General features: G+C 27.7%; 1 protein-coding gene across 4 annotated transcripts; it reads left to right on the forward strand.

Annotated features, from left to right (window-relative positions):
• LOC112463815 (putative leucine-rich repeat-containing protein DDB_G0290503) lies at window positions 1–11,784 on the forward strand. Of its 4 annotated transcripts, XR_003041845.1 has the most exons (11): window positions 1–91; window positions 389–522; window positions 610–755; window positions 976–1,138; window positions 1,521–1,776; window positions 2,056–2,196; window positions 2,274–3,616; window positions 3,701–3,784; window positions 8,106–8,290; window positions 11,460–11,572; window positions 11,741–11,784. XR_003041845.1 is itself a non-coding variant. In XM_025030421.1 (9 exons), exons 1-9 carry the CDS (start codon window positions 67–69, stop codon window positions 8,187–8,189), a joined length of 2,376 nt encoding a protein of 791 aa, XP_024886189.1. In that variant the 5' UTR covers window positions 1–66; the 3' UTR covers window positions 8,190–8,698. The 4 variants fall into 4 exon arrangements, 2 of the variants coding, with proteins under 2 accessions (XP_024886189.1, XP_024886190.1); XR_003041844.1 differs by lacking the exon at window positions 11,741–11,784 and having other exon boundaries at window positions 11,460–11,628; XM_025030421.1 differs by lacking the exons at window positions 11,460–11,572; window positions 11,741–11,784 and having other exon boundaries at window positions 8,106–8,698.
• The last annotated feature ends 2,348 nt before the right edge of the window (window positions 11,785–14,132 follow it).

The raw sequence follows: 14,132 nt of genomic DNA on the forward strand, positions 1-14,132 counted from the left end.
AAACGAAACATTCCATAAAAGTGAAATACTGTTACTAATTTCTATCTTGCATAAGTTGGATTCAACATGTGGTGTCTTAAAGGACGCGAAGGTAAGGTTAAATTGAAATTTTAGATGTAACGCTTATTTTATATATATAATTATAATATTTATCCTAATAGATAACGGACAAGATTAGAAATGATAACTAGATGTAATAATAAACAATAATTTAAAATCAAAGTTTATAACTGATAAAAGTTCAAATAATAAATCATTTAGAACTTTAGTATGTGCAATTTAAGAAATTATTCCCCTTTTTGTGATTTTTTTTGTAAATTCTACATATTAAAAAGAAAAACATTAAGAATTAACAGTATTTAAGAATTAACAATAGGTTTTCTTTCAGACTTGTGCGTTTATATCTTACCAAATCAGAAAAAATCGTTTGGTAAATCATTGAGTGACATTAAGCTGGAGGGAGATCCCACAATTAGTAGATTACATGCAGTAGTTTCTGTAGAACCAACAGAAGAATCAGAGGTATATACATTAGTTCTTTTATTATTTCTAATATATATCTCTTTTAGAAATGTTACTCTATCATTACATTAAAAATATATGTTTCAGACACAATATAGATGCGTTATTAATGATGTATCTAAGTATGGAACCTTTGTTATAAGAGATAATAAGAAGAGAAAATTGCTTTCTGATAAGTTTGTTTTGAAAGTTGATGATATAGTACAGTTTGGTCTAAAGGAGTCTACTTTTGTGTAAGATTTGATTTGTGATGATTTATTTTGCTACGCAAATCTTAGTTTTTCTATTTAATTTTTATTTTAAGAATTTATATATACATATAAGATTTAATAAATATTTATTATATAATATTGATTTTTTATAAAATTTTGATTCTAATTAAAATCATAACTTTCAGAATAAATTATTTCAATTGTTTTTAACAAACTTATTAATTTTTGTAACTTATTGTAGGGTGTTGTGTCATTCATTTGTAATTGCAAGATCCAGCTTGGGCGAACAAGGTATTAAGAAATTACAAGATATTGCGCAGAATTTGAAAGCAACATTATCTGAGACTTGGGGGAACTTTTGCACACATTTGACGGTGGCTGAAAGTACATTATTTACCCCAAAAGTAAGATTTTGTATAATTTTGTGTAAATTTGTCCAGTTATTGAGATCAGATCATTTAAGTTTTTTTCAAATTTTTTTTAAACATTACATCCTTTTTCCAATTTTACGTTATATTTATAATTTTTTTCTACTCTTTCTAAACATGAAAAATGGATGAATTTTAGTTTTGTTTACGTTAAAAATAAGAGTATACAGCTAATAAAATTGCATGCATCTTTAGCATTTAACAACTAAATTATTTTTGGTTATTCTTTTTAATTTTATATTGTACGACATTTTATATCAAGCAAGGAAAGTATTATGAAATATTTTGCAATAAAAATGTATAAGTGACAAGAAAAAAGTTTATTAATTTATATATTTGCAATATATATTTTGTATAGTTAGCTTGTGCATTGGCATCCGCCAAACCTGTAGTCACAAATGCATATTGGGAAGCAGTTGACGTAGCTGTCAAAGAATCTAAAGAATTACCAAAAATCGAAGATTTTCTGCCAAAACTGAGAGAAGACTGGTTGAAAGTGGATCCAAGAAAGTTTTTACCGGACGAAAAGCGTAGAACATTGTTCAAAGGTCTCTCGTTTATCCACTTTTGTGCAAAACAGTATTCTGCAAATGCGCCGTTGATTACTACAGCAGGTGATTAATACTAATTTTTATCCTAATTCCAGATCTTAATATACGAAGATAAAACTTTGCAATAATATAGTATCATATAAAAATATATTATGAAAGAAGATATAAAATATGTAAACACATAAATATAGTCTTATTGTTATGTTTAATTTAAATTTTATTTTGTATTAAGATACATTAATCTTTGTCATCATTTAATTTGTTATATTTGTGTACTTTACAACATATTACAACATATTTTTACATTAATTTGTAAGTATTTAAAGCAAAATTATATTTTAGGTGGCAAGTCATGTGTGTACCCCACGAAGAGACCTTTGACTCCCCGAGATCTCACTGCAAAAAATGCCATTGTCATACTATATCCTGCCAGTGATTCTACACAACTTACTCAAGCTATCCCAGCTGATTATCCAATCATTCGTGAGTAATTATATATTATCATTAAAACTAAAAGTAACAAATAGAATAATATACGACATAATGATTCTGTATTGCAGATCGCAAGTTACAAGCTGTCAAACGTAGAATGATTTCTGATTCTGAAATTCCAATCGCGGTTCTACATTGCAACACGGAAACGTATTGCAATCCGAAATATGATTTCGCCACATATTTACAATCAGAGACTCCAAACATTTTTCTCTCTAATACGATAATTGAGAATACACAGGATATTGTTAATGCCGATACAAGACAAATTAAAAGAAAAATAATTCCTGAAACTTGCGATTCTCCAAACAATGAGAGTGTTTCGAAAAAGGTTCGCTCTGACGAGAGTGAAAGGAATATTTCTGGCAATATTACGACGACGCAGAACACTGATAATATAGAATCTAAATGCAAAATAATTCCCGAAACTTGTGATTCTCAAACTAGCAAGAAAAGTTCGAAAAGTTCCTATCCTTTTGACGAGAGTGAGAGGAAATGTATGTCCGGCACTAATGAGAGTAATATTGCAATGAACAACGTGCAGAATGCCAGTAACAGAGAAATGAAATGCAAAATGACTGTCAAAACTTATGATTCTCAAAATAATGAGAACATTTCAAGTCGGGTTTTTTACGAAAGTGAACAAAGATATGTTTCCGATACCAGTAGAAGTAATATTCTTACGAAAATTCAGAACAAAAGTATTATAAAAAATAATTACTCTTCTAACGAACAGAAGAATATTTCCGACAGTAACACGAATAATATTTTACCTAATGACACCAATAAACACAAAATTATTCCCGAGAGCTGCTGTTCTGTAGAAAAAAATACAAGCGATATTTTTTCTGGCAAGAGCAATAATAAAGAAGTTCGAATTATTCCCGAGAGCTGCTGTTCTGTAGAAAAAAATATAAGCGATATTTTTTCTGGCAAGAGCAATAATAAAGAAGTTCGAATTATTTCCGAGACTTGCGAATTTAATGAAGAACTCGTTGGAAACAATGCTGTTACAAAAAAAGAGCATCATATTGTCGAATTACAAGAAGAAAGTATGCTGCAAGAAAATGAGTATGGATTTCAACAGCAAGAAAATTCGATTGTTGAAAAAGACAATTTAAATAAAAATAATGATAAATTTGCGAGATGGAAAAGCTCTAAAAATGCCAAAACTCCGCACACTGTATCCATAAACGAGATTAATGACAGCGCAGCAACTGATATAAATATAAAACAAGGAAAAGAAAACAGTCTATTTGAAAAAGGTTGCTCTAGAGTTGAGTTGCAAGATTCATTGAAAAAGCAAAAATTGAGTCCAGGCTGCAATTCTGAAAAAAATCAAGAAGATAAAAGAGTGAAAGAGGATAAGATATATACAAAAGATAATAAGAAAGAAGAACTTCGAAAAACAGTGAGTTAATAATTATTAATTATAATTTAATTATAATAATTTTAATATATTGAAAAATTTATAAAATGTATATAATTATAATAGGGCGGTAACAAAACATATCAAAATCAAGGATTTACGGATAAGATATTACGGAAAGATGTACCTTGTGGCAAGAAATTTATAAAGGTTTGTATAAAATGTATGATTTAATCCTACATCTTTAAAAAAAAAAATTTATTTGATTTTAATAAATTTATTTGATTAGTAGCTTACTGCTAATCATATAACGTACATAAATGTGGCAATACAATTTTTGTGTAGAGTCTGTGAATGTATAAAATGCAATTTGCGATCAGGTGGCCACTTGACTCTAATCAATTTTAAGTTTTTATATTTAAAAGAATTACTGCCCAGAATAAACAATTGCAAAGACTTATGATATTGTTTTTGGTAAACTTTCTGGCTATAATATTTTTATTCACAAATTTGAGATATGAGATATTCTGTATATATTAATATATAAATTATAAGAGAGCAAGTGTAGTTTGCGTGTATATTACGTGTATGTATGTGTGTGTAAAAGAGTTGCAATATTTTATTATGTGATTTTGTAATATGTAACAAATTTTTTTATTAATAATTTAGATGTTCGTTATGAAACCAGAGAGGATATTAAGAAGGAACGATTTCGTTTTGTAATTTTGCACCTATACAATTTTCCCAAAAAGGACTGCATCATATTTAGAGTATACTAAAATAAGAAGAATTATCATTTTTTAAGATATAGATTTTCAATAAGCTTTCTGTTTGTATAAATGTGTTTTAAAATATTGAAAAATAATATAAATATTAATAGAAAATTTAAAATTGTTTTTTTATTTTAATTTAATTTATTTTATAGTTAAGTTATAAAGTTTGTTACTTCGGCTAAATCGGCTCAGTTAGCATATTGTCTTATCTAAATACATAGGATAATTAAACCAGTTATATCTATTCTATTAATCAACCATTTTTATTTTTTTAGTGGTAGAATCTGTAAGATAAAAATTCACTATTATCTTATTTTTGAATTGAGTTTACTAAAAACAATTTACATCGAGAGTTTTATAATTCTTTTAAAAAACAAAATCTGCGACTTTTACCTATATATGCCGGATTTTTTTATGAACATAATCATTGATGTTTTTTTTTAATTCTTGCAAAGTAATTTATATAACATGCTGTACTGATCGAAATCACTCTCTACAATGTTTTGGCGGTATTTTGATCGCAGAACTATTCAGCGAATCGTATACAGCAATTACAACGACTTCGATCTTAACGATTAACCAAAGCGTTTGATTAAATCGCAATGATGTCGATCAAGTTGATGCTCGCGCTTTAGTTGTATTGTCTACGGTTCACCTTAATCCACATATCAACTTGCGACAGATTGAATTTCAATTACGAGTTCCTCAAACAACTGCCGGCAGAATTTTTAAGTCTGTACGATGTCGTTGGATTGTACAATAATAAACATTTCTTAGTAATTAGAAAGTTAATTCTAAATTATTAATTTTAAGAGTTGTTTCCAAAGTATAGCATATTCAGTTAAAATTCAATTATAAAAAATACAATTCGTTTATTTTAAACTAATTAAAGAATCTTATAACTTATAATTAACCACAAGATTTAATATATGTATATATTTTATATATTAATAGATATATATTTTAAATACATAATTATTAAATTTATATATGAATATAAAATTTAATAATTGCATAATAATACATAAACAATCTATTTATATATTTATTTTATATATAAAAATATTTATTGATATTTATATTTATAAATATGTTTTAAATTTTATATTATAACCTTTTACAAATTAAATGTAATTACTGCTAATTAGATAGAATGATCTCATCAAATCTCCTTATATTAAATTTCAAATTTTATTTTACTATAATATTTCGAAAAACAACATATTTGCGATAAGAAAATTATTGAATTAAATCACAGTAATAAAAATTATGTTTTTTATAGATAATTGTAGTAAACGGGGAGACTCATAATTTTCCAATTGTAAAATTTATCGAATGGATCAAACAAAGAGCGATGTCGCATTATTCATAAAAGTTCCAAAAGCGTTTCACGAAGCTTATTGTTATTGCTATTTTCGAATCGCACCAGTGGTCGCTAAATCGAGATTTCGTTGTGACTTTTAGAATCTCCGTGGTAACAAACAGTCAAACGTGTTGCAATTAATTAATGTGCTAGATGGGAAATAAAAATACAATTTCTATACATAGAAAAATGAAAAAAAATGAGGATCAATGTGCAAAAAAATTACTACGAAAGTTTAATTTATACGGTAATATGCTTGCAATTGATATATATTGAGTGTCTTTATTTATATATTACTTAAATTGACAGTATATAATATTTTTCATTGACCAAAATAAGGCTTTTCACATTTTTGTTAATAAAAGGCTATTTTAAAGGCTGAAAAGTTTGTTTCATTTGCTGTTACGAATTCGAACAATTTTGCGTCGATAAATCGATAGACCCTTTATTTTTCTAACGAATGAAAGAATAACTTGGAAAGAAGGTTGAAAGAGGATCTTAGGAGGATGGAAAGGGGTGGAAGAAAGCTTCAGTGCTTCGGCTTCTTTGCACAGCTGCATCACGTGCGATGCGCGCGCAAATTCAAGCGATTATGCAAATTTCGCATTAAAATGCATTTTATCGAAATCTCCGACTATTCGGCGAAAGGCGAACACGAAAGGCGTCGCGACGCTTTATGTATTTGCGCTTGTGGTTTGCTCTTCCATCTCCTAATTTGTTATTTGTAATTATCATCATATCGGAGCATCCCTTTTTATTGAGTATTTTCTTCTTTGCAATTTTTGGTATTTTTTTATTGTAAATCAATCGCATCACTATTAAAAAATATTCATTACGTTTTTTTATTACATAATCTATAGATACCAAATATTAAAGAATTAATATCTAGTGATGTCATTATATAAACATTAATTGCATACTTTTAATTAATTTTTTCTACATTATTAGTTTATAAGCATTAGATTTATTATTTTCTATATTAATCGTTTGTCTTATAAATTTATGTAAATTGTGTGTGCATTATTCTTTTCGCAAGAAAATAAACTCACCTTTCGAAGCGTTGCTGATGACAGGGGTGAGAAAGACTTTGTCTCGACACGTCTTCCAGTATGTCAGCTGTTGTGCTTTAACGTTTGTTTATGCCGGAGCTTCGATTAGCGTCCCGCTCCGAAGAAAGTTCTCGTTCAAAACTTTACTGAGCTGTACAAAAGATTGTCGATGAAATGCCGGCTGATTTCTTGCGACTGACTTTTCCTCACCGAGGAATTTGTTTACGACGAAATACCGTGACTGTCTGTCTCAGAAGAGACATTGGAAGTGCAAAGTTTCTTGCTTAACACCGTAATAGAATTACAAGTTTTTATTTTTTTGAACAGTAACTATTAACGTGATGTAATTACTAATAATAAATATGCTATTATTGTGCTATTACAAATGTACTATTAATCACAATTCAATATATATTTATGCAAGAAGTTTAACAAAGCAATGCGTATTTGCAATGCAAATACGGAATGCGTATAGCAATTATTGCAATGCAAATTTTCGGAATGCGTATAACAATTATTGCATTCTAGATAACAATTACAAAAAAGTAAGATTTGAGAAAAATTCAAGAAAATATACATTTTTCTCAAATAAATAATTGAGAAATATGTACGGTGCATGTACAACGTAGGATATTTTTTTAAGATATGAAAATATATCTAAATTTATCTAAAAAGAAAAATGTTTTTTTTCTTTGATTTTAATCTCTCACATATTCATAATCCTTTTTTCGTCGAGTCAAATTGTCACCATCGATTTTGTGGTTTTTCATAGAAGAACACGTACAGATGAGAATCGATAGTACGGAAGAACTTTATGAATGTCCATTTGAGTTCGTCGTCCGCAGAACTGCGGACGGAGAAAACCACGAGAACATTATTAGATCACAAAGAATGATGGCTGCTGAAGTGAAGTACAATAAGAAGTCAATGCCGTTCGAATAAATATATATCCGCCCTCCGACCTCCGCGACTGACTTTTTATCCGTATTTTAAACGCATATAGACCACTCGTGGAACAAATCTTTCTCCACAGTTTTTTTTTGCTGATAAAGCTAAAAATGGACTTTTGTAAACGTCATTCAATTTCTCGCGTGTTAAATTTTCATATAACATTTAAGAGAAAAACTCTCGTCTTTAAATAATTCTTTGTAATGTATCTTTCCTTATTGTCACCTGCGCAATTACGTAATTATTTAATTATTAATATTACAGTATATAAACATTGTTTAACAATTACCCCATTTCAAATATTATTTTTGGTGAAAAAAAGAAAATATTTTTGCAACATCTTTTACATTTTAAACGTAATATTTTTTGGCAAATTATGTAACTCTTTGGCGTTTCAGCTTAAGACTCTCAGAATTAATAAGCGAGATTTACGAATATACAACGGACAACTTGTGTTTGACGAACGTCTTGGATGGGATTAGCAACCTGGGATCTGCCCCTGTCTACGACAGCAACAGGATCAAACCAGCCTCCCTTTGAAGGAGCGGATTGGCATACGGGAGAACGGTGGGAGTGAGAGAGGGTATATATCCTGTTAATTACACGATCTCGGATTTGCCTGTGACGTTAGACGTCTCGAGCAGGATGTCTGTTCCCTGACAGACAGATTGAGTTGCCTTCCGTATTATGGACGCGATTAATAGTAATCATCCTTCCTGTCTCTCGATCCGTAAGATCTCATCGTGCAGTCTCAATTCGAAACAACAACAGAATTGTTCCTTGATCCCTTATTAAGTATTTTATATATTATAATGTTGCATCTCTCTCGAAAGAAAATAAGTCAAATCGCATGTGAACCATTCTAGTCTATGTGAAAACAATCACTCTTCAGTACAATAAAGATAATTTCCCAAAATTTTTTTTAACTTAAAATACGCTGTAATTCAAGAAATTCAAAAACTTAACATTCGAAAAAATTTGCTATATTTTTGAAGATGTGCGCTGTTAAATGTTATCTTTTCGACTTTTCTCATAAAATCGTGTAATTCGTAAAAATTCGTTGCTATAAAATAATAAGTGGTAGAAATGTAAGTTTCGATAATCCTCTTTCAATCAATTTAATATTTTAAGATACGGATGCATATAGAATACCGCTAGGAAAACATTAATTGTGTAATCACGCAGACTTACCGAAATTTTTAAATAGGCGTTCCTCTTTAAAACAAGCATACGTCTTTCGCAAATTATTTATAAACTATTTTTATATCTTTAGTTTCAATCCGATTGTCTTCATCAAAATACAATCTGTCAGTAATTTATTATAATTGAAGCATTTTTGTAATATCATAAATGTAATATATACGATCTGCTATAACTTTTTCTACACTCATGTGTTGCAATTAATTGTAAAATATCTACTACGATAAAATTAACGCGTAACTATTAGTAGCTTTTGCAATAAATGTTTAATTACGATTCATAAGCAATATTCGGCAGTATTAGATATTGATAAAGCGAGAATATGTTAAAATAATGGTACGCGCTGTTAAATAATTGCGTTTTATAACGATCCTTGCAACATATTGTGATAAAATAACTTTAATACAACGTCACGGGTGTACAGCTTTTATATACGTGCTCAATGGTTACGAGAGGTCTGCGCGTGCTCCCAAAATATTTTTTATAAGCACTTCGATCGCACTTCCATTCTATTTTTGATTTAGAAGAGAAGCCGTAGAAATACATTTCTAGCCTTTGTTTTAGAAAAACGGAAGTTTTTCTTCAATATGTAACAAGTAGAAATGTTTACGTTGACATTTACGTATAGATAAAATAATATACAGAAAATGTTTATAATATTTTCAAAATACCAAATTATTTATTGTACTATTTCTTAATTTTAATTTTTAAACTTTGAATCTTTATGAAAGTCTCTAAGTAAAAACGAACTCATTATTTATTGTTTTATAACTAAACATTTTTAAAGATTACGCGATTTTTTTTAGAAATGCCGAAAAGTCAATACTTAATAACGCATATCTATCCTTTTTTAAATTAAACTACTAGTTTTGAATTCTATATAAATAAGAACGTTGGAGATATTACAAATTTAATTTATTACCGAATATTATAAATAAAATAATTAAAATAAAATAAAAATATTAAATAATCCTTCTGTAAATTTTGAAATAGAATGTTAATTTTGAAGTATATTAAGATATTGTAAAATAATAATAAAAACAATATTAATGTTTATATTATAATTATTGCTTTTTTAATGAGTTAATGTTCGTTAATAGTCGAATGTATGTTCTAATTGGCAATTTTGGCTACCGATTACTAATTGACGATTTCGATGATTCTGTGAATAATGATTTTGCAAACGTCGGGGGACTGAATGTAAAATGACGGACCTCTTTATTATACGCTAAATAATTGTGAATTCAGCTTTGTCGGATATAAACGCGATTCTTTTCTTATTTTTTTATGTTGTTTTTTTTCTGAAGAGGAAATATAAATCGTATAAATATTAATATCTTGTAATTCATATAACGCAAAAGTCGACTCTAATACTTATACTATAATTATATTATTATACACACACATCTATATATTATATAATTTTACCTTATTACACTATAGGACAATAATTTTATCTACAATTATCATTTCACGTAGACCTTTGTCCGCTAAATTCGAATCTCACGTCCAAGTTTGCACATCACGTTAAATTTTTGAAAATAAGAAAGCTAAAAGTGTAAAAAGTAATATATTATCTACTTTTATTTTATTGTAAAATTGTTAAAAGATTTGGGATACTATCCCAATACGGTATCTTAAAGAGCCTACGAATTCGTGATCTGGAAACTTCCATCACGTCTGTCACCCGCAACTACGAAAATCGGAAAAACCCATAAACGTGGAAAACAAGTACAACACGAATTCATGAGATTCGCGATGTTGAAGGGGCATCAAAAGCGAATTGAATGACGAGCATATTATTCTGATTATCTTGACGTTAATGCGACATTAATTGACGATAGAGTCAAGCAATTCACTTGAAATTTAATAAGAAATATACCGGCACCATATATTTGTTTCTAAAATTTAATTTGCAAATATATAATTTAATTAGTATTTTAATTATATAATAATTATTGCCTCAATTTTTCGTCAACATAATTATAGTTAAAATTAATATGAATAATTGATAGCAATAACTGACAGTAAAACATCAATAAATATCGATAAAAAATTATTAACAATTTTTTCAGTCAAAAGAGCCAATTTTTAAATAATTCACACTCTGAAAAAAATATGTAACAAACTAAGCAATTCGTCTACAATACTTCTATAATTCTTTTTTGAGATAAGAAATATCTGAATGATTTATTTAAATCTTTAAATGTGACGGAGTCACATTTAATTTGTAAATTAAATTTGTAAATTGCCCTTAGAAAAAGTACGAGAGAAAAAGCTTATTTTCCTGAGAAATCTATGACTATTTCCGTTTGACGGCTAAAAACTAGTCTATTTTCGGCAGATATGAGTAAGTAAAGAGATCGACGAATTAATTTTGCGATTCTCACGCGTTTCCTCTCGCCTCAAAGCTCATCAAATATTTGCGCGACTTTTCGCGCCTTGATGTATCCGTCGGATCTTCGCGTTTGTTGTACTTGGGAATTTGCGGTTCCGCGTAACTTTATTCGCCTTTAGCGAGGGCTTAAACTTTGCTTCTCTTCTCTTCGCAGGAAAACTTTCTCTCGAGGAAACGTTAACGATGGATTTCCTGACAAGATCAATAAGCCTTCTTTAGACCTTAATAAGCAACTAATCAATATGTTCTGATTATATATAGATATAGGTATGTATAAAAATATACTTATGTGTGCGTGTGGGTACCTGCGTATACACGAAAGAATTAGCAATAAATTAAAAATCTACGAAACACATATTTGTAAAAATAATTCGTAGAAATAATGATGAAATAAGATGATTGGTTCTCTCTCTGTTTAATTAAAACAAATTTCAGAAAATTCACATTTGTCGCGTTATTTTTGAGTTCATTACTGGGAAAATCGATTCGTTGTGGAAAACTCCAAAGGTAAGAATCCCGTTCTGTGTCATTCTAGAAAAAGTTGGTGGATTTTTCCGTTATGATTGATCTCTTATAACAGTATCTATCTGTGAAGAACAATTGGAAAGTTTTGTTTGTTTTATTCAATTTTCTGTAGTATTCTGCGCGAGAATTAAGAAGAAAATTATGAACTTTTCCATAAGTATTAAATTATTTAATTGACATTTTTACTATAATAATTAATAATAAAAACGTAATAAAATTTTATTACATAAATGGCTGTTATATTTCCCTTAAAAACAAAAATGATGCATTTCGGCATATTTTTTGTACAAATCAGTCGATTACATAAAAGTGATGTTCCGTTTGATGTATATATATGCATATATGGCTTTACTATGTCCATCCATCTCTATAAATTTTAAAATATAATTAATTAATTTTTAAGAGATTCTGATTAAATAATTAATTTATTATCTGGAGTTAGATTGCATTTTACTTTATTTTTATTTGACAAACATTTAGATGAAGAGGGAAAAGAGTATTAATTAAACTGCATTCCGTTTTATTTTCCATTCAAATTTATTTTTTGTATACAGGTGCGTAAGGAACATAAAACATGTGTATGAAAAGCACACTTTACAAAAGCTCTCTCACGCATTTACATGCAAGATTCACACACACATAATGTAATTTAAATCTTTCTCTTATACACTTGCAAACATTCTCGATTTTATTTACAATATTATTATAGCAATTTTTAACCCATGATAGGCCATAACAATAATATGAAGAATTGTATAATCAATAATAATTTTCTAATTTTTGATCAATTCTTAATTCTATATTAATAATCAATTTTCTTCTTCAGTGTGTCATATCAGGTCACCCTGACGTTGACGATCACTTTGAAGAGAGTTGCACTGTTTTTATGGCTATGTGACTTGGACCCATCAAGGAGTTGTCTTAGGACTGAGGGCCTTTTTATTTTATAAATTTCTCTCTGTATAGCGACATCTTGGACAGTAATAACCAGAGTGGTTTCCCTTTAATTTCTGGTAAGCCTTCGATAAAATTAAGCCCTCACATATGTGGGGTGAGAATCAGAGAATCAAACTTGAGACCCGCCGATTATCAGTCGGTCGCTTTCATAATGAGTCATCCTAATTTTAAATGTCACCCTAATTTTATAAATAATTATTAAAAGTTTTATAGTTATAAATTGTTATATAATACAATTAATATATGTACATTTTTTTAAATTAATTATCTAATTAATGCTAAAATAATTAAATTATTAAGTCATTATTATATCATAACTAAAAATTAATATATAATTACTAATTATTTATTTATAATTTTATATTTCTTTTTGTGAATATAATAAACAACAATAAACTATAAGAGCAAGAAAAGTGAAATTTTGGCCAATAATGGGTTAAATTTTTAACATTGTTATTTATCATGTTATTTTTACATCAATAATATTTATTATACGCGATGACAACTTGTGTTTTTTGATTATCGCCAAGTCGCAATGAATATACATACATATAATTAAATTGTGTATTTATAAGTATTTATGCATACAATAGGTACAACAGCCTCCTTGTAAATTAATAATTTTTTTTATTAAAAAGTAAAAGCTAATCAACAAGATTTTCTATGATATGTTTAAAGATATACTTTCCTCGAAAAATAATAACATTACCATTTAGAATTATTTTAAATTATTATTTTTTATTTCTAAATTTTTTACAATATATATATAATAATAAAATAAATCAAAATGAATTTAAGAAGATAATTTTAATTTTTTAAATTTCTCCCGTCAATTTTAATTCTTTTTATTTTTCATAGAATTTTCTTTTCAAATCTCTTCCCTATATATACACAATAAACTTTTTGTTTATTATATAAAATAACATTTTTTTCAATTATATATATTATTACGTTAAAAATCAGATCGTGATACAATATCAGTTAAACTGTAATGAAATAACGAGTATAATTTTCTAAAAGTGTAAAAAATTATAATTTTATGTTTAATTTCTCATGTTTTTTGTATATGAGTAATTACACATTTTATTGAAAATTAACTATGAATTTGTAAAGTAACGCTATTTGGCAAAACTTATTCTAAAAGTTAATTTATTAACCATTTAACGATAACTTAATCTTAACAATAAATTGCATACAACTATAACATTAATTTAATATAATTATAATTTTGTAATAGTTAATTTTTTTACATTAAAATGTATTATTTAAATGTATTCATTAAAACGTACCAATAAAGTTTCTTTAATAAACATTAAAAAATATAAATGTAGTAACAGATATAACA

The sequence above is a fragment of the Temnothorax curvispinosus genome, unplaced genomic scaffold (genome assembly GCF_003070985.1).
Source record: "Temnothorax curvispinosus isolate PA1 unplaced genomic scaffold, ASM307098v1 QBEX01013686.1, whole genome shotgun sequence".
NCBI lineage: Eukaryota > Metazoa > Arthropoda > Insecta > Hymenoptera > Formicidae > Temnothorax > Temnothorax curvispinosus.